Source organism: Orycteropus afer, unplaced genomic scaffold (genome assembly GCF_000298275.1).
Source record: "Orycteropus afer afer isolate SDZICR_OR568_19922 unplaced genomic scaffold, OryAfe1.0 scaffold00135, whole genome shotgun sequence".
Lineage (NCBI taxonomy): Eukaryota > Metazoa > Chordata > Mammalia > Tubulidentata > Orycteropodidae > Orycteropus > Orycteropus afer.
This window is the reverse complement of record NW_006921722.1, coordinates 5936038-5955767: the sequence shown is the minus strand read 5'-3', so window position 1 is coordinate 5955767 and position 19730 is coordinate 5936038. Positions and strand designations below refer to the sequence as shown.

Below are 19730 nucleotides of genomic sequence, written 5' to 3'. Positions count from 1 at the left end.
CTTCCTCCCCATAGTTACTCTTCCCTATGTCCTTCCCTCCCGTGCACTCCTGCCCCCAGAGCTGTCTCCCTGTGCACACAGCCCTTCTATTCACCCATGATTGTTCTCTCCAAGTAATGTATCTACCTAATGTAAATGTTTAGCTCCTATACCTGTCTTTTGTTTGGCTGGAAGCCACGGGAGTGGGTTCAGTTCCAGACCTGAAGTGCAGCAGACTGCTTCGTCTTTCTCCCAAAGAGTGGCCAGTGGATTTGAACTGCTGACCTTTTCCGTAGCAGCTAAATGACTACGGCCCATAGTCTCAGTGGTACCATCAGGCTCTATCAGACCAGCAAATCTGGTCCCCTTTTTTTTCCCCCTATGATTTTGCGTTTTGTTCCACATTGTTCTCCCACTCTATCCAGGATCTCCTACATAGACCCCCCTCTGAGTAGTTGACAGTGGTAGCTGGATACCATTCTAGTTTTTCTGGTCTCACAGTCATATAGGCCGAGGATCGTGTGGTGTACCAGGTGCTTGGAGTAATTGTTTCCACGTGTCTTTGATTTTCTTCATCTTCTTTGCTCTGGACAAGGAGAGACCCATTGTTGCATCTAGATGGCCGCATTCTAAGTTTCTGAGATCCCAGTCGCTACTTGTCACAGTGGGATGTGGAACAATGTTTTTATGTAGTATGTTATGCCAATTGTGCTTAATATCCTCTGAGACCTCTGGGTAGCTGGCTGTGGCCAAGAAGTGACTACAACCGTGTCCTTTATCAGTTCTACTATATATCAGGGAATTCTTCTTCTTCTTTTTTAAATTTTGATTGTGATTTGGGTGAAAGTTTACAGAGGAAATTCATTTTTCATACAGCAGCTCATATATACTTTGTCTCATGACGTTGACTGCAGTTTCCCACAGTGCAACAGCTCCCCTCCCACTTCTCCCCATAGTTACCTCTTCCCTGTGTCCTTTCCTTCCATGCACTCCTGCCCCCTGAGCTGTCTCCCAGTGCATGCGCAGCCCTTCTATTCTCCCATGATTTATCTCACCAAGAAGTGTATTTGCCTAATGTATATGTTCAGCTGGGAACTATCTAGTTCTTCTGGTCTCATAGTCATATAGGATGAGAATCTCATGGTTTACCAGTTGCTTGGACTAATTGTTTCCATGTGTCTTTGGTTTTCTTCATTCTTGTTTGCTCTGGATGAAGAGAGACCCATTGTTGCATTTAAATGGTCAGCTCTACTATATACCTGGGAATTCTTACAGAATATACAGATATACTTGTAGAAACATTGTCGGACAACCCTATACATGGTCACGGCCATACTCCTCCCTGCACAGACATACCTAATAGTTCAGCCTGTCCACCCATCTATCTGCCCGTAGATCAAGGTTTGCCATCAGTAACAACACAGCACTGTATGTGCAAAAGAGTGTATCTTTTTTGTCTGTACCTCCCATGCACTCTCTATGTCGTCTTCTTCCTCAATGCCTGTGGTTGTTTTTCTTAATGTAGGACTTCTGAAAAACGTAGGGACCAGCTCTTGATTAGGGTCTCTGGTGGCGTAATGCCTAAGGCATTTGATTGCTAACCACAAGGCTGGCGGTTAAACCCACCAGCCACTCCTCGGAAGGAAGGTTGGGCAATCTTCTTCCATAGTGACACCACCTCAGAAACCCAAGATGGGCTCACTATGAATCGGATCTGACTTGACGACAGTGTGTTGCGTTGTTTTTGCTCTTGGTTTCCTGTTTCTGTTGTTTTTCCCTACTTTGAAGTGTTTTTCACTTTGCGTGTGGTCTTTTGAACAATACAGTCATTTTAAGTAGTTAAATTTATAATTTTTTTACTCTCTGATTTCTGGTATTTCCTCTGGTTAATTTTGAAACTATAAAATTATTTCTGTGTTTGAAGAACCATCTCCAGTTATATTTTAGTAATTTTAGTGTGAATTACAATTTAATAATTTACATGCTTCAAGTCTGCCTTTACTAAATCTTCCTTTTTGCCTGGACTCAATAGGCTGATGTATTTTTTTGGTAATAATTCTGTAGTCATCTATTTTTGTTTTTCTGTCTCATTTTTTTTAGCCTTTTCATGACCCAGTTTTCTGCTTTGAATTTTTTTTTTTGTTGATACCAAATGTTTTCAATAATGAAAGGCATGCAGAAATCAAGGAAAAAATGTTTTTGAGGTAATATAAATTGTGATACAGTTATGTGGGACACATATGTCCCAAGAGGACTCTTGTGCTAGGATTGGTGGGATGAGGTATGTTTCTTCAGATTCATACAGTTACACAGGTCCCTGCCAGAGGACCACACATGCTGCAACTACACAGCAGCTTCCCAGGAAACCTGAGCTGCTGAAAATATTGATGGGTGATATACGTCCCATGGGTCTTAAAAAGGTTTTAAAGTGAACATGCTATTTGTAAATTAGTATCTTGGAAAGTAGTGAACTTTTCTGAGTTATGAGGCTGCACTGGCTTCCAAAACCACTGTGAGCTTTTGCTTGTACACAACTCTGTGGATCTTACAGCTTGAGTTATTCTCGGCTCTTCCACTATATCATGCTTCTGTCGATGAGAGTCTGTTAATGTTTATCCTAAGGCGAGAATGTACCCAAACATTGACTTTGTGTCTCTCTCTGTTTTTAAATGAGGATGTTAAACTGTTCTAAACCCAGAATAGTATCTGGGGATGCAAAGCACTTTGCACCATTGTGTCTTTGTGGGAACTTCAGTAGCTTAGGTACTCATTCCCTCTGCTCTCACTCTTCCAGGGTTGTCTGTGTTTTCCAGTGTCAAAGGAGAGGCCAACAAGTATGTATAAAGACTTCTTTTTTTTCCTTTGACAAACTGAAACTTAATCTCTCACAGTTTTAAGAGACTAGAAGTCTGAATTCAAGGTACCAGTTCAGGTGTGGGGTAGGGATGGTCCTTGTCTCCTTGAAGATCTCCCTGAAGCTTGGTATAAATCTTCCTCTGGATTTAGGAGGTTCTCAGCATAAGGGTCCTGGGTCCAAAACCTGCCCTCCACTTTATAAAAGAGTTTTTGCAAACATGTGGCTCTTACCCATTTACCTTCTACATCTCCTTCAAGTTCTGCCTCAGGCGACTGCCCCTTATATCCCAGACATTCCATATTCCCTCTTGCTTCTGTGCCCTTTGTGAGCTCCAGCTTGTCCTTCCAGACTCTCAAAGCAGTGCCTTTCCTGTGGGGCCTTTTCTGACCCCCTGCCCTGTGTCTTAGCTCTCCCTTCCCTTTGCATCGTTTCTCTGTGCGCCTTCATTACGGCCATTATCGCAGCGTGTTTTAATGAGCAATATTTAAAATACTGACTCAGTAGAATGCAGGTCCCACTAGTCAGAAGGAACATTCCATCTGTCGGGGAGGACCTTGTCTGTCACAGTGCAGTGTGCTGTGAGTTCTGACTAAAGAGCAGGCCTAGTTGGGTTGTTCCCTGAGGGCAGGTCCATGCCTCCTCTCTTGGTCCCAGTGGCAGTCATGGGACTTGGCACATTCATATACCTCTTTAATGAAGGAAAGAGCCCACCCCAAAGCCTACTTCCTTACCCAGAGTGTTAAAGATGGTTTTGGCTTTTTCTTCTTATGTTTACCTCTTTTTTTATAGGTATGTTTCCCATTCATGTAACTTCTTTCTCTTCCCTACAACGTTTGGGATTTTGGATTCAGAATTCTCTTTCCAGGCTTCTAGTGTTCAGTTTTTGAATCAGTATGGCTTTGACTATAACAAGGTATGTCATTGGAGGAGGGAAGTGGGACCGTTACAAAAGTAACCTGGGCCACCTGATGCATGAATGAATCTGTTCTTTCTTTCCCCTTTCTCACTTGCCCTCATGAACTGAAAACCTTCTTTTCACTCTTGGCACAGGAATACTCAGACCAGTCTCCTTGCTTTGTTCTTTAGTTTCTCAAAAATGGAATCCCATATATGAATGAAGAACAAGAGAAAAAAATTAAACACAGTATCCTGAGTGGAAACTGGAGAGTTCGCAGGTAGAGCTGATGCCTCCAAGTGTTTTTTGGGTTTGTCATCGTTTTGTTTTTTGCTTTCCTGTGGAGAGGTATGCCGTTGCCAGGAGGAAGGTGACATTGTTTTTTCCACTTTTAATGAGATGGCGTCCATTGTGTGTCCTTAGCCAGAACAGAACCCTCTGTGGGCTGATGATTCCTTTCCTGTACTAGAGGTGAGAAATGGCATTCAGCTGTTCCCTCCAGGAGGTTCAGCTCCCAGGTGAACTTCTCACTGTGCTGAATATGCCTTTAGTGTTTAAAATGAAGGGAAAAGAAAAAATTGACTTAATTTGGTGCTCAAATAAAGAAATAAGAACTCCATTCCAGTGCTGGAGGGAAATCAATGGCTCTGTTGTTGGATTTAGAAGCTATGGTGGCATGGTGTTTAAGGCATTTGGCTGCTAATCAGAAGGTTGGTGGTTCAAACCCACTAGCTGCTCCTTGGAAGAAAGATAAGGCAGTCTGCTTCCGTAAAGATTTATATCCTTGGAAACCCAGTGGGAGGTTGTTATGACTCAGAACTGACTTGATGGCAGTGAGTTTGGTTTTTTTGGTTTAGCTGGATTTAACTGTGAGATGTTGTGTTGGTCTTCCCTCAGATCTACTGAAGGGTTTGGTGCAGTGAATTCCCTTCCCTGACCTTTGCCCTTGTTTTTATCAGGGTTTCAAACTCATTCATTCTGGTTAGACTCCCTGCTGAGAATTTGCATCCCCCCCCACAAATATACTGAATCAGAATCTACCTTTTGACAAGACACCCAGGTGATTGTTATGGATCTTGTTAAAATGTTGATTCTGATTCATTATCTCTGGAGTGGAAAAGCAAATTCCCAGCAGGGGTTGATCTGGAATGAACCAGTTCAAAGCCCTGGTTTTTGGGAAAATAACCTTAAGGGATTTCATCAGAAGTCAAGGTTGGTTTGATGCCAGTCTGGATAGGAAACCTACCTCGTAATGCAAGCACACAGACTGGCTGCTGATAAAAGCCCTGGAACATGGCAGCAGGGGAGCATCTGCCCTCAAGAGAGTAAGTGTGTCCCCTGAGGACATGGAAGCTCTGAACTGGGACCCCTTTCAGACCTTGCCCTGTGTGTCTCTTCATTTGTACCCTTTTTGTTATATTAAAGCTGTTATCGCAAGTATAGTGTCTCCGTAAGCTCCACAAGCTGATCGATTGTTTGGGGACCCAAAGGAGTAAGAGGAGCCAGATGGTCTGAAGTGGAGGGAGTCAAGAGAGACTTCCAGGCTTGTGGCAAGTACCCATTGCTCCATCCCTGTGTGGCTGACAGTAGAGGGCTTGCATGAGCAGCTAGGGTCTGAACTGAACAGAGAAGGGAAGCTGAGTTTTCCAAGAAATGCATTTGGTACATGGAGTGGGATCTGTTATCTACCATACAAGTCAGCATCAGAGTGGTTAATTGTAGTTTCGCTAGACTGGTTATACATGATTGGCACTGTGAGCAGGGTAAGCAAGAGTGAACCCCAAGACTGCTCAAAGAGTAAATGCTGTGTAACATTGGCTGTCTCACTTGTGTGCTGTGCATGGACTTTAGAACTCAAGCCTTGGTATAAATGGATTTGCTCTGACTGTTAGTTTCTGCTCTGTTCCCTGGGGGCAGGATGTCTGCCTTCTGTCTTTGGTTCCCAATGTCTAGTCTTTGCAACTTAGTTAATCAAACCCAGGACTGCTGTATAGTTAAGAGTCTGAGTGACCAGGGTGGATGGGCAGGGTGGTGTGTCAGGCACAGCAGGTCACTGGTTGCTGGCCTGGCCACTGCTCTGAACTAGGTGGTTGATTGTGAACAAGTTATTTTAGTTCTTTGGGCTTTCAGATGATCATGAAGAGGGTTAAATTGTTGTTGTTGTTATGTGCTGTCGAGTCGGCCCGACTCATAGCGACCCCTCCTTGGGTTTCCGAGGCAGTATCACTACGGAAGTAGGATTGCCCAACCTTCCTTCCGAGGAGTGGCTGGTGGGTTTGAACCGCCAGCCTTCTGGTGAGCAGTCAAGTGCTTTAGCCACTATGCTACCAGAGCTCCTAGGGTTAAATTAGCAGGGTTAAATTAGTCAGCTTTTAATTCTGAAATGTTACAATTAATTGTCCAGATAATTCTCTTATGTAATAAAAAAACAAAAAAACCACAAACTCACTGCCATTGAGTCGATTCTGACTCATAGCAACCCCCTTTGGGTTTCCAGGTGGTAAATCTTTACAGAAGTAGATTGCCCAGTCTTCCTTTCATGGAGTGGCTGGTGGGTTTGAACTGCCAACCTTCTGGTTAGCAGTCAACTGCCTTAGGCAGTACGCCAACAGAGCTCTTTTATGTAGCTGTTGTTGTTGTTATGTGTCATCAAGTCAGACCCGACTCATAGCAACCCCTCCTTGGGTTTCCGAGGCAGTATCACTATGGAAGTAGATTGCCCCATCTTCTTTCCGAGGAGTGGCTGGTGGGTTTGAACCGCCAGGCTTCTGGTTAGCAGTAAGTGCTTTAGGCACTGTGCTACCAGAGCTCCTTTGGAGGTTTATTGTTTTTTTTAAAATTCTGGTTGGTGATTTTCATATTAAAATGTAGCTCTTTGTGATGGGAAAACATAATTTGAATTTCTAACCTTTTGTTATTTCAAAATGTTGTAGAAAAGTCTTTCCTTATCTGCAAATGCATACTTTGGTTTCAAACACAGGAGAAGATGGAGTCACCAGAGCCCTGTCTTTTCCTTATTTCACTGGCTAGAGCTTTACCACCTGTGAAAGCAGCGTGAAGAAGCCGTACTGATGGCAATGCTCAGTACTGGCCCGGTCCCAGTAACTTCTCCTCCAAAGGGAGGAGCAGGACCTAATGTGTTCCTAGGAGCTTATGCGAGTACATGGGCCAAGTGTTGGTTTCCTGTCACATAATAAGAACTGGAAATGAATGGTTATTTGCAGTCCATTTTCTTCACTAGCTCCCTGTATTAACACTGGAAACTCAGATACATTTCAGTTTGTCTGACAGTTCTGGCGTGGTATCTCCACCATTTCTGCTTCCCTGTGCCCTGTTTTCAGTTCTTTGGATAAAGACCAAATCAAGGTGGTGATTGAGGAAGTGACGCGGTGGCTGGACCTGGCAGAGGAAGGCGATTGCATGACTCTCCCGGGCATCACTGGTAGGCGTAAGGGGCATTGGGGCAAACCCGTACGTAGCATGCCTCCCTTCCCCTGGGTCCCTGGGCCCAGATATCAAACCAGAGTCTACTGGCAGCATTAGCTAAGTAGAGAGGGAGCCCTGTGGGCTCTCTAGCTTCGGGCAGACCTGCCTTTTATCGCTCGCTGCATCCGTTCGTTAGCTTCTCTTCCTCTCGGCTTCTCTTCTGTGGGAAGCGGAATGCTGTTCTGCGTCTGTGTGTGGTTCTGTGCAAGCCCATGTCTCCTTGCCACAGGGTTCCAGGCCTTCGAGGTACAGCTAGTGCTGCAGCAAGCTCTCCCCAACGTCTGGATGGTGCTGACGGAGCACAAAGTGAGTTCCGCTTGGACTGAGGAATCCTTACTGGCTCCCTGGCTCCCTTTGGACCAAACGGGCTTCTCTCGTTCCTTTCTTGTTTTGAGATGAAGAGCCATGGCTCTTGACTTTGTTTGCAGTAACCCAGGATTCCATTCCAAGACCTCACCTCTCCTTTCCACGTCAGGTGATAGTGAAGAAGGTGAACTCACAGCATCGCTGGTATCTGGAGAACGCGTCTTGTGAGCGAGAGAGCTCCTGGAAGGAGAAGATTCTCCTTTCTGCGAAGGGGTTTTCCGTCTTTTTCCAGATGTTAGTGAAAGCCCGGAAGGTAGGGAGAAAAACCTCCTTTCTTGGTCGTTCGCCATGTTCTGTAGATGCTGTAGATACTGATGGTGCATCACTAGTAAGACCAGATTCCTTAACCTGAGTGATCCCTTCTCATTGATGGTGGCTTCCTGGACCTAAGCTTGCTTTCACCAAATGACAGTAGGTTACTTTGGGGAAAGACTGTCCTGCATGAAGCATGGGCTCACTCTTTGTTCTTTTTGGGTAAATAGGGATTTCAGTACTGTTTGACCTAAAGCTACCTGGGGACTGCATTTCTCTACTTCACAGTCTAGACCCCCTGGGACCCTGCCCAAGTCCCTGCAGCTCTCTTTATTCATTTTCTAGTTTTGGCATATAAGCAGTTGGGCTGCCTTGTGGGGGTGGAATGAAGGTCAGGATGGATGACCAAGTGACCAGACCTGCAGTGGATTCTCAAGTTAAATCCTTTGCAGGGAACTGCTACTTTTGTCTCCTTGTTTTGTTTCTGTTTTTCTAAATTCCGTTTCTCTAACCTGTTGTTTTCCTCTAAGTAGCCCTTAGTGGGGCATAACATGATGATGGACCTGCTGCACCTTCACGAGAAGTTCTTCAGGCCTCTCCCAGGTAGGGGCAGGCCTGCTGCCCTCCTTCCCTTTGATCTCCCTGGGCCGTCTGGCAAGGGGAGTGGTCCCCGCTTGTGCTTCTGAAGCAGCCCTCAGAGTGCATGCTCCTCCAGGTGTCTGGTTACTGGAGAGGTCCGGCTTCTGTGCTCTGCTCTGTCTGGCATTATTTTGTGGGCGTAGAAGTCAGGGCATTTCCTCAGGGGGGAGGAGATCTACTCCTCCCCCACACCCTGTTTACAGACGTCATTCACTCCCACTGTACACAGCTTGACTGAACCAGAGATGTGTGAAGGAGAGCAGTCACCTCTAATCCCAGCTCTGGTGCTAACACTTTTTGTTTTTCCCTCTGATGTGAGATTTTACATACTTGGTAACTGCCAAAGAGGCAAGGAGGCCGCATCTTCTGACTTCCTCTAAGCCCACAAAAGGAAGACAGAATCACCATCAGTAGTAGCCCAAGGCCTATTCCTGCGAGGCTAGATGTGCTGCTTCCCTCCAGCCCTTTCACCAACCCTGACACCAACCGTTCCTCCTGCAGCACCCACCACCTCTCTGCTGGGTTTGATAATTCACTGCAGTGGCCACACAGAACTCACAGGTTATGGGGATTATTAGGGAAGCAACAGGCTACAATTCAAGTTCAGGAACATACTCGGTCTCTCTCAGCCCGGTGTCTCTCAGCCAACAGTCTCAGTCTCTCTCCCACCAGTGCGTGTCTCAGGAGTGTGTTTCTCTCAGCAACATTTCTTTCTCAGCTGGCAGTCAGAGAGACTCCTGCCTTTAGGAGTGTTCCTTTTGAGCCTGGCAGGGTGGCCAAACGAAGCAATCCCAACATCAGAATTCTGTATACCTGAGAGAGCGAACTTCCCAGAAAATTACTTTGTGCTGCTCCCAACAGAAATACCCCAGGTGGATAACTTTAACAATCAGGAGCTACTCATGGCAAATTCCACTATGGAGTTTACAAAGACTTACGGCTAGAAAAGCCACACTATGTAATTTATTACATCGCAGTAACCCTAAGTAATTGGCTCATTTTCAAGTACTCAGGGTGTTTATGTCATTAAAGACCTCGTAAATGTCCTTTTTAATGTCTGTGTGATACTGTTGTAGGGCCAAGTCATCATTACCCATGGCTGAGGCCATTGTTGGGCAGACACATGGTGGTTAAAGCTTAGTGCCAGAGCCCTGCCTGAATCCCCACCCCCACCATAGTGTATGTGTCATCTCCAGCAAGTGACTTGACCAGCTCTCCTTCAGTTTCCCTGCCTGTAAGGTGGAGATAATCATAGTACGTCTGTCACTGGGTTGTTGTCGGGATTAAATTAATGTAAAGAGAACAGTAGTTGAGATGAAAAGGGGTGAGAAGGCTTCAGGAGAGATTTTCCCCAAGAATGAATTGATAAAACATCAGCGTTGGAGCCTGTTGAGGGAAGTTTGGGAGAATTAGGGGCAAATTAGGGGTAAAATTAATAATAAGCACTTGTAGAAAAAACTAAGCAAACAGCAAAACAAAAACCCCTGGGAGAACAAAAGTTGCACAAGGATGGAGATGTTACTGTGGAATATCCCATAGCCTTTGGGACTCATGCACCATGGTTGTACCAAGGAGATGACGTAATGGTGTGGTGAGGAAGGGAGAGGGTGAGGGGACTCTGATGAAGGAGGTGGAGCGGAGGTGTTCTTGAGCATCGTACCCAGGGAAGTCAGTAGCTACACGCCTAAACCCCAAACCCACCAGCAGCAGGAGTGTGCTACTTCAATATATGGGGATAAGTAGCAGAGGAATCAGAACAGCAGGTGGCTGCCTTTGGGGAGTAGGACACGGGAGGGCAAAGAGAGGGGGGCTGCAGTGGTTTGCTTTGTGGTGAACGGTGTGCTGTGTGCAACTTTGGTAAATACACCAACTACTGGGGTTTATTTTCCTTTTATCGGGCCATTTCTCATTCTAATGAATTGTAGTTGATTTTTGTTGGATTCTCTCTGAACACTCATTTACAAATGATGATTTCATATCTGCCTTTCCAGTCATGCCTCTGTCTCTCATCCCATTGGCTAGAACTTCCCTAACTCTGTTAGTGGACGCTGGCAGTACAGAACATCCTGGAAAGCATTTGATTTTCACTGTTAGGTATTGAAAGAGCTCTCATGGTGCATTGGTTAAAACATTGGCTGCTAACCAGAAGGTGGGCAGGTTGAACCCCCAGCTGCTCCACGGGAGAAAGATGAGGCAGTCTGCTCTCATAAAGATTTATAGCCTTGGAAACCCTATAGGGCAGTTCTGCTCTGTCCAGTAGGGTCCCATAAGCTGGAATCAACTCGATGGCCATGGGTTGGGTTGGTTGTTGGCTTAGATATTGTGATGGTGAGTGGGTTTGAGACCAAAAATACTTGACAGTAAGATTAAGGACATTTTCAGTTCTTACATTGTTTTGTTTTTGTTCACTTTATTTGAAGTTAGGTTGGAGAACTTTCCTTACCATTTTTACCAACATAGCACCTCACTTTTGACTGACTCTTTCTCCTCAGAAAGCTACGATCAGTTTAAGCTCAACATCCATCACCTATTTCCTGTTCTCATCGACACCAAGAATGTAACGAAGGATATCTGGAAGGTAAAGTAATGAGATTTCTTGGTTAAGGAAGGCCTGTTGGTCCCAGTAACTCTTAGCTTCCTCTTGCCTTTTTTTTTTTTTTTTAAATAGTTCTTTGAATTCTTTTCTTTTTTTAAACCAGTACTGGTTTCTTCTGTATTGTGGCACCTGAAGGTCATCATATCAGCTTATATATACTTATTTTCCTTTGTTCAGGTTTGACTTATTTGTATGTACTTCAGGCACTTACTTAGATCGCAGAACACAAGTGTGTTTGAGGGCTTGGTCAGTGCCTAGTCAGTATTTGCAGAAGGCTTACAGCACGTCGTGGTGGGTTCCCTCCTGTGACTCTTGAAGAACATCAGCTTTACCCGGCCTTTGCAACCCTTCCAGGAAACCCAGGATACTGGGTTCCCTGACATTGTTATTTAGCAACGGAATGAGGGTGGTTAAAATGTTTGAAAAGAGGAAATGGTAGGAGTTGGCATCTTCCAGGTTATTTTAACGGACATTTGATAACACTTGAAGCAGATAATAAAAAAATGCAAATGTTTTATTCTCCCCGATTTGTTTCCCAAAATTACAGGAACTGAATTTCCCAAGGGTTTCAAATCTTTCTGAAGTTTATGAAGTCCTTAACAGGTGAGGAAAGCCTTCTTTGGAGTTGCTTTTGGGACATTGGTTCTCAGGGCTATGTGTGAGCCGGTTTTGGTTGTCACAGAGGCAGTGGGATGGGTGTGGTGGTACTACTGTTGAAAAGCCCTGCTCCAGGGGCAGGGGCCTTGGTGAAATGTCTGTTGGTGTTTGTTGCCATTGAGCTAGCTGACTCAGAGCAACCTTGCCATCTTTGCGACGCTTGGTCTGTTTGAGTTCATTGGTGTGGCTGTTGCATCAGTCCATGTCATGGGGGCAAGGGTAGGTTACCTGTGCTTACCTTGCTTACTGGGTGCTCTGTCCCTATCGGATTGCACATTTGAAAAGGCTTTGATTCTCTAGGAAGGTGCTGTAGGGTTGGGAGAGAGAGAGCTGTCAGCTATAGCTTTCCAGCAGAAGCTGATAGGGTAAAGAGAAGATGAAATCGTTCACCACAGATTAGTAAGTAAGCACGGGTAAGCCTGTGCTTAGCTTGTTGGGTAATCTGACACTGCCCGGAGGGTCTCCCTTGTGTTTGCTGACCCTCTACTTTATCATCTACGATGTCTTTCCTAGACGTCAGCCTTTCCTCAGGACTGTCCACGGATGTGAGCGCACATCTCCACCCCACTTCTGAGGAGCTGTCTGGTGGAATTTCTTATCAGACTGACTGTCTTGGCAATCACAGTGCACTAGTGTTCTTGGCCAGCACCACAGTTAAATGCATCACCACTTCTTCTGTCTTCTTCTTCCACTGTCTAACTTGCACATGCATATGTGGCGATTGAAAAGACCATGGCTTGGGTTGGCCACACCTTAGTCATCAAAATGGCATCTTTGCTCTTTACTGCTTTGCAGAGGTCTTTGGCAGCCAATTTGCCTCAATGTGTGATTAGGTTTCTCGACTGCCTGCAGCTGCTTCATTTTGTGGGGTTTCCAGCTGGCAGGGGTTTTGTTTTTCTTTGGTCTGTCTGTGATTGCTGAAGTGATGAGCTCCACTGGAATAGGCTCTTCGTCTTCCCCACGTGTCCTCTGGGCCGCACAGCAGGGGCAGGTTAAACATGCCAGGGAAGGGACAGCTGCAGTCCTGCCCTTTCTGTAAGAAGAGTAGCACCTGCTTCCCTTCCCGGCTCTGCGGGAGTTGCTGATGTGAGGATATGTTGTCTGAAAATGGATGCTCTGCCTGTGGTGCCGCCCCAGGGGCCCAGGACACCAGCCAAGGGAGGTGGTGGTGTCAGTGGCCACACGCGGAGGGGCCTGTCTGGAGAGAGAGGTGCCCTATGTCCTGTGGGCTGCTTGTCCGCCCGCCCCGTGCTCAGCAGCCGGTTGCCAACAAATACTCATCTTCCTCACACCCTAAGTCGTTGCTGGCCCGATGTCTTCCCGTGCCCTTCCTCAGAAGGCCATCTTGTTGCTCACATTTCCCAGAAGAAAGCAGGAGGCCAAAGGCAGGCCCCCCCATCTCCGTTCCCTCCAGTGTGTGTCATTTTTATTACTGTCTTTCCCATCATTCGACCTAAGGCCCCGCGTGCCTCCCCACCCCGTACTCCATGTCACCCCTTCTGGGTCTCTCCAGCCTTTTTGTCTTTCGTGGATCTTTGGCATCAAAAGCTCCTGCCCTAACTTTAGAAAGCTCCCCTTTCAGCTCTGCCCCCCACTTACTCTGCTGTGTGTGTTCTTCCCTTCAGAGGCCTCTGCTTCACCTCAAGTCACTGCAGCCAGGTGTTCCCTTCGCTGGAACTGCTGTCAGGTCACTGAGTGGAGACTTGCCTGTTGTCTTCATGGGGTGATGCACAGATGCTGTCTGAGACAGGGTCTGGTACACTGTCAACGCTCTGGTGTCAGCTGTTGTTTTACCACGGCATCTGACGTTCCAGCTGCTTCTTCCTGGTCTTCTGCTGTGACACTCCTAGGTTTCTTCTTTTCCGGTGGGACTTCATTTGTTTTTTAAGTCTGTCCCTTGTGGGCTCTTATTTTTTGTTCATTTCTTAAATTTTTCCTCAAGGATCTCTCCTAAGCCCTCTTCTTAATTGTTGCTGCATCCTCGGTGACCTCACTCATGCTCCCAGCTTCAGCTCCCATCACTGTGTGTGACCCTGTCCAGACCTCACCAGCTCCAGAACACCTAGTTCACCAACTGTCTTCTAGATTCTCCTGTTCCACCTGTCCCACAGCCACCTTCGCCTTGTTTTCATCCTCTCCTGTTCCTTAAACCCAGTGCTGTGCTTGGGACAACATCCGTTAGGTCCTTATGGTGTTAGGCATTATGCTGAGGGGTGAGTGTGTGTATGTGTGGGAGAGAATGGGTATGAGAGAGACTGTGTGGGTGCGTGAAAGAGACTGAGAAACACTGAGGGAGACTATGTGTGAGAGACTTGTGTGTGTGAAGGAAAAAGACTGAGAGATTGTGAGAGAGAAACTTACATTTGTGAGAGAAGAGAAGAGTGTATGAGAGAGGCCATGTATGTGTGTGTGTGAGAGACTCTGAGAGGGACTGAGAGTCTGTGTGTGTGTGCGCGTGCGCATGAGACTGTGAGAGAGAGGCTTTGTGGTGAAAGAGGCTGTGTGTGAGAGTCTGAGTGTGTAAGAGAGACTGAGCATGAGTGTGCGAGTGTGGGAGAGGCTGTGTGTGAGTGTGGGAGAGAAATGCCCAAGTTCTGAATGAGGACCACTTGGATGTAAACCCTAGCTTTATCACTCACTAGCCTATAAGTAACTTCGGAGATATTACATGATCTCTCTCTGTGCCTCAGTGTGTCCATCTGTAAAATGAGGAAGTAGTCACATGTGATTCAACGTTGTTGTGAGGCTTTCATGACTCAATACATGTGCAGGACCTCGGCATGGGGCCTTGAGTGGATGCTTGTGTGTAGAACGTCAGCTACCGTTGCTGCACCTGATGGCATCTTAGGAGCTATGTACCGTGGTAACGGCTCCCTTATGATGCGGGAGGAGTGACCACGCCCACCTTACTGATGGGAGGATTAGGGCTCTGTGGGTAGAGCACATACAGGCATTAACAGGTTTAATTAGAGACCAAATGAAGATTTCCTTGTTGAATGCTTCATGTCGCAGCTGCCACGGGAATGATCATGATGAGTGTGCGTATGACTGGGCCTTTTTTCTGCTTTGGATCTCCCAGTGGCTCCAGAACCCTCCCTGTGTCTTACAGGCCCTTCACTGTCTGGTCCTGCCCTTTGCATAGTGGTATGGCCGGACTTCCTCTCTGGGAGCCTCAGCTCTCTCCTCCCTGTCCCCTCAGCTTGAAACGCCTGACTCTACCCCATCTCCTCAGCTGAGTCAGCCAGCTCCCGAGTTCGTCTCAGGCACTGTTTAAAGATGTAGTGGTTCTAGTACCCATATCATGCTGCCAGATACTGGGTGCCTGAGGGCAGGGACAGCGGCCAGTTTATCTAGGTTCAGTACTTGGCCAGTGGCCAGGATGGTTTCTTTGGTGCCTCTTGCCTTGGGGTTCTTTCATGCTGTCCTCTCGGCTCCTTGCAGAGACCTGGGCTGGCCATACCCACTTCCGTGCTTCTGTTCTTACAGGCATTTGAGGAGTGAGGACACAGTTTTGTTTCTGTTAACTTAAGGGGGTGAGGAGAGAACTAGAAGGATTGTCTTCAAGAGCTGTTCTTTATCCTGTATTTCTTCTCTAATAGTGACTTGAATCCCACTAAGGATTCTGCACCCGTGATTGTTCATGCAAGCAAGTGTGAGAAGTACGGTATGTTCCCACTAGATCCAGCTTCTTTCATGGTCGACGGAGTGGAGAGCTGGACCTTAGGAGAGCTCTCCTTAGCCTGGGTTTCACTGCATGATAGGTGGGGAGGGCTCGTGGGCTGGTGCTCTGTTGTAGATGTTGTTGTGTGCCGTGGAGTCCATCCGACTCCTGGAGAACCCAGGTGACGGAATTGCCCTGTAGCGTTTTCTTGGCTGAATTATGTACCAAAGCACATTGCTAGAGCCACTGGGTGGGTTCAAACTGCTAGCCTTTCGTTTACTGCTGAGCCTCACCTTGAGTGACCTTAGAAATTGAGTGTCCATTTCCTCCTTCATCGGGTGTTCAGTCCCTCTGGAAGCTCTTGGGTCCTTACTTTTTCCTCCTGTGGCTCCTCTCGCCACCAGGGAGAAGACCACGGTAAACATGGCAGCAGTGTGGGGAGATGGGCAGCTGTGGTTTGGAGGAGCAACACTGGTGGTGGTTGGTGGGCATGAGCGCTGATTCCAGGTGGGGGATAGAGACCCTCCCCCCCTCTAGGCCGTGATTCTCACCACTGCTCGATATTTTCTCTTCTCCTTGCGGTGTTTTAGTGGAGACCAAGTGCCCCCATGAAGCAGCTTACGATGCCTTCCTCTGTGGGTCAGGTAGGAGTTACTGTGTTTCCCAGGAAGACCGTCTGTGCCAGGCCCCTACCACCTGGGCAAGCCATTTATCCCCAGCTGGTTTGCACGTACCTGAGATAAAACGTGATGTTACGTGTTTGGATAAGGCCATCCCATTGGGCCTCGGGGTGATCACATGTCTAGCTTTCTTTTCCAGTTCTTTTGAAAGTGGCCCACTTGCTCCTACAGAGAGTGTCTGGGTGAGTGTGGTTTTCTGTTCATCCTCTTTAGTCACTGGGCCGGAGTCACTGAGCCCTTGCTGTAAGCCCTGTGGTCCCATGGCCACATTGAGAAGGGGAGGATGTCAAGGGTAACTTGTGGGCCTGGCTGCAGAGTCTGGGATTTCACTGTGGGGCCTGGCTCAGGGTGTGGTGGTGTGTGGGCAGGGCTGGGCTGATGCTGGAGTGAGACGCTGGAGGCATCCTGTCCAGGGCTGATGGAGTGCCACCTCCTCTGAGCACGTGGCCTGCCACTGAGTGTCTGCTGCTACTGTTTGTCTGCAGAGGGACCTTCACCAAAGTGTCCACAGAGGATGGTGCTCCCTCTGGCAGTCCTGCTCGTTTGGGTGGGGTCTTGAAGTTGTTAGTTGGGGGAAGCAGGCTGATGTCGGCCTTCCCCAGGTCTGTCTCCAGGCCCTTGGCTACATCTGGGGTGTTGTGAACGGTCCTGGGGCCTGAGTGTTGACGGCTGGCTTTGTCTCTGCAGCAGCCGTTCTGCACCAGAGCCCTCCTTCTCTCAGTACCTGGATGCCTTGGCCCCTTATGTGAACCAAGTGAATCTTATCCGCGCCGGGGTCCCTAAAGTCGTGAGTAGATGCCATGCTGCTCCTTCACGCAGTCTGGAGGCCTGTGAAGCGGGAGGCGGAGCTGCTTGCCTCCTCTCACATGTGCCCGTGGGGTTCCGATGATGACCACGCCCACTAAGCTTGGCATCAGGGCTCCTTGTGTCCTTCTACCCAAACCTGCCATGGACACCTGCACGCCTCCCTTCTCCCCCACCCCTCACCTTCCACCCGCCACCCTCCACAGAGCCTTTCCTAATCTCTCCTTTAGGATTTTCAGATTGGAAGACATGTCAGTGGGAACTGTGGGAAATCCCTTTTGCTGTTCTCCATGTTTTCTAGAACTTCTCGGGTCCGGATTATCCCAGCATCCGACCTCCCATCCTGGTCCTCAGTGTCAGGAGGTGGCTGGGGGTCAGCGAGCAGCAGGTCTACCGGGAGTTCCAGAGCCTCTGCAAGTTTGACATCAGGCGCCTCACGCAGAGCCAGTTCCTGCTTCTGACCAATAAGTTTAAGGAGTGGGTGCCTGGGTTCTCAGTTGGTCTCTGGTCCCTGCAGTCACCCCCACCTCTGTGCCTTTCTCCACTCTGGGCCTCGTGGGAGCAGGAGGTCTAGTGAGGGTGCTTGACTGACCACAGAACACCTCTGTTGGCAGCGCTCGGAATGTCTTAAAGGAATACAGACATCACCCCGACCTCCAGGTGTCCCTGTATCGGTACTGGCGACATTCGCCAGATATCAACTGCTTGTTACAGTAAGTAGCAACACTGAAGCTTTGCCTTCCTGATGGCTCTGCGTTTCCGTCGGGTCTGAGTCAAGCCGTTCACTAGCCATTGGGTATTGTAACGAAGCTGTTGATGAGAATGGTGGTCTGCATTGAGCAGTGTCACCAGCACTTACTGAGTGCTGGCTGTGGTGGGCACGGTTCTCTGGACTTACCAGTCCTGCAGGAGGCGATGCACACAAGGCATAAACATAGTGAATTATGGGTTATTAGGTGATACACGTTTACTCAACCGCGAGTCCTGGGGTGGCACTGAGGTTAAGCCCTTAACTAAAGCTAACTACTGCTGAAGCTAACTACTGCTGAAGTTGGCAGTTTGAACCCGCTCATAGGCACCTTAGGAGAAAGGCTTGTGATCTGCTTCCGGGAGGTCACAGCCATTGAGAAGCCCCATGGGACAGTTCTACTCTGACGCACACGGTGGCTCCATGAGTGGGATTTGGCTTGATGAGTGACAACGCAGGCAGACCTCAGAGACACTGCTGGTTGGGTTCAGGCCACCACAGTAAAGTGAGCCACATGAATTGTTTGCTTTCCCAGTGCATGGAAAAATTGCGTTTATGCTGTACTGCAGTCTATTAAGCATGTAGTATTATGAAAAAATCTGAAATACTGTGAGACACAAAGTGAGCACCTGCTGTTGGAAAAATGGTAGACTTGCTGGATGCAGGGTGGCCACACACCTTCAATTTGTAAAAAATGCACTGTCTGTGAGGCGCAGTAAAGCGAGGCACAAGACGACAAGGTGTGCCTGCAGGTGGTTTATTAAACGCTGGCTAGAGCAGGGGAGCTCTGGTGGCAGAGAGCCTAAGGCATTCGACTGCTAACCAGAAGGCTGGTGGTTCATACCCACCAGCCACTCCCCAGAAGGAAGATGGGGGCAATCTACTTCTCTAGTGATACCGCCTCAGAAACCCAAGGAGGGGTCGCTGTGAGTCAGATCTGACTCAATGGCAGTGAGTTGCTTGGTTGATTAGATAGAGCAGGGTCAGGGAGTGGGATGGTGGGACAGCTTGGGGGGTGTCACAATGCAAAGGAGGCAGTGGGGGTGGCCCTCACTAAAGAGGTGACAGTAAAGGTTTGAAGGCAGTGAGGGCAAGACCCTCCCAGGGTTATCTAGGGACAGTGTGCCAGGCAGAGAGAGCGCCAGGTGGGCCTCCATGTGTCATAAGATGCCCTGTGACCAGACCAGAAGTGGTGAGGAGAGGAGAGGAGAAGAAGCAGAGGATATGGCAGAGAGTAGCCGGGCCCAGACTGTGCTGAGAGCTGCGGGCTGCACTCCTGGGAGAAGCTGGGCACTGTGGAAGGTTTTGAATGGAGGGGATACGATGTGATGTCTGTTCTGAAAGGACTGTGGAGGAGACAGGGTGAGGGGTGCAGTGGGACACCAGGTGGAGTCACCGCACAGTGGAAGTGGTGAGAAGGGGGGCCGGTGACAGATTGCCTCCAAGGTGGTGTGAATCCAGGGTTTTTGGTCTGAGTACCTGGGAAGGTGGAGGTGTGGCTAATTAAGCTCAATAAGGATTCTGGCTGGCTGGTCAGGAGCCAGAACAAACCAAATATTGTGGGAGAAAGACGTTTGGCTCCTAGGCGTTGCTTTTCTCCTTCTGTGAACAGCCTGTGCAAGCCACTAGGAAGAATCAATCTTCCTGTGTACCCCAGACTCACTGTGACAGGGGACATTTGGTATCAGCACTGGGAGGACGACTGGGAGGAACAAAGTGGGGCCCTGCAGGACGAGCCCCCGTTGGCTGCTTTTCTGCCTGTCTGTGCTCAGGGGCCTGCCTGGTGGCCCAGCCCTCTGACCTGCGCCATTGCCTTGCAGAGTCTGTGGCATAATCACCACGTGGGCCCTGGTGGCCTTTCTGCTTGGAAGACCCAGCGCCTGAGTGCAGCACGGCCCCCCAGCCAGCGCCTCTCGCCCTCCCAGGGATGCCCGTCTGGGGCTGGCTTGTGTAAATCAGACTGTCTGCAGTACCCACTGTACGGTGCTTCCTTGGAATTTTGGGGTACAGAATGTGAAGTTCTGTAAATATTCTCCACAATAAAGAAATCCTTGGATGTGGAACCTTTGTTTGCAGCCGGGACTTTTCTTTCTATAAATCATTCGGAGGA

The 19730-nt window shown here is 48.2% G+C and overlaps 1 protein-coding gene across 1 annotated transcript in view; it reads left to right on the top strand.

The window, feature by feature from the left end:
* The window catches only part of PNLDC1 (PARN like ribonuclease domain containing exonuclease 1), a 23284-nt gene extending 3780 nt beyond the window's left edge, over positions 1 to 19504 (top strand). The window contains exons 4-19 of the mRNA XM_007945289.1: positions 2774 to 2813; positions 3626 to 3749; positions 3923 to 4011; positions 7073 to 7173; positions 7447 to 7523; positions 7693 to 7836; positions 8369 to 8438; positions 10967 to 11052; positions 11618 to 11673; positions 15327 to 15391; positions 15979 to 16032; positions 16208 to 16250; positions 16756 to 16855; positions 17174 to 17349; positions 17487 to 17585; positions 19441 to 19504. Coding sequence (XP_007943480.1) covers positions 2774 to 2813; positions 3626 to 3749; positions 3923 to 4011; positions 7073 to 7173; positions 7447 to 7523; positions 7693 to 7836; positions 8369 to 8438; positions 10967 to 11052; positions 11618 to 11673; positions 15327 to 15391; positions 15979 to 16032; positions 16208 to 16250; positions 16756 to 16855; positions 17174 to 17349; positions 17487 to 17585; positions 19441 to 19504 — 1388 coding nt within the window. The remainder of the gene's footprint in view (positions 1 to 2773; positions 2814 to 3625; positions 3750 to 3922; positions 4012 to 7072; positions 7174 to 7446; positions 7524 to 7692; positions 7837 to 8368; positions 8439 to 10966; positions 11053 to 11617; positions 11674 to 15326; positions 15392 to 15978; positions 16033 to 16207; positions 16251 to 16755; positions 16856 to 17173; positions 17350 to 17486; positions 17586 to 19440) is intronic.
* The last annotated feature ends 226 nt before the right edge of the window (positions 19505 to 19730 follow it).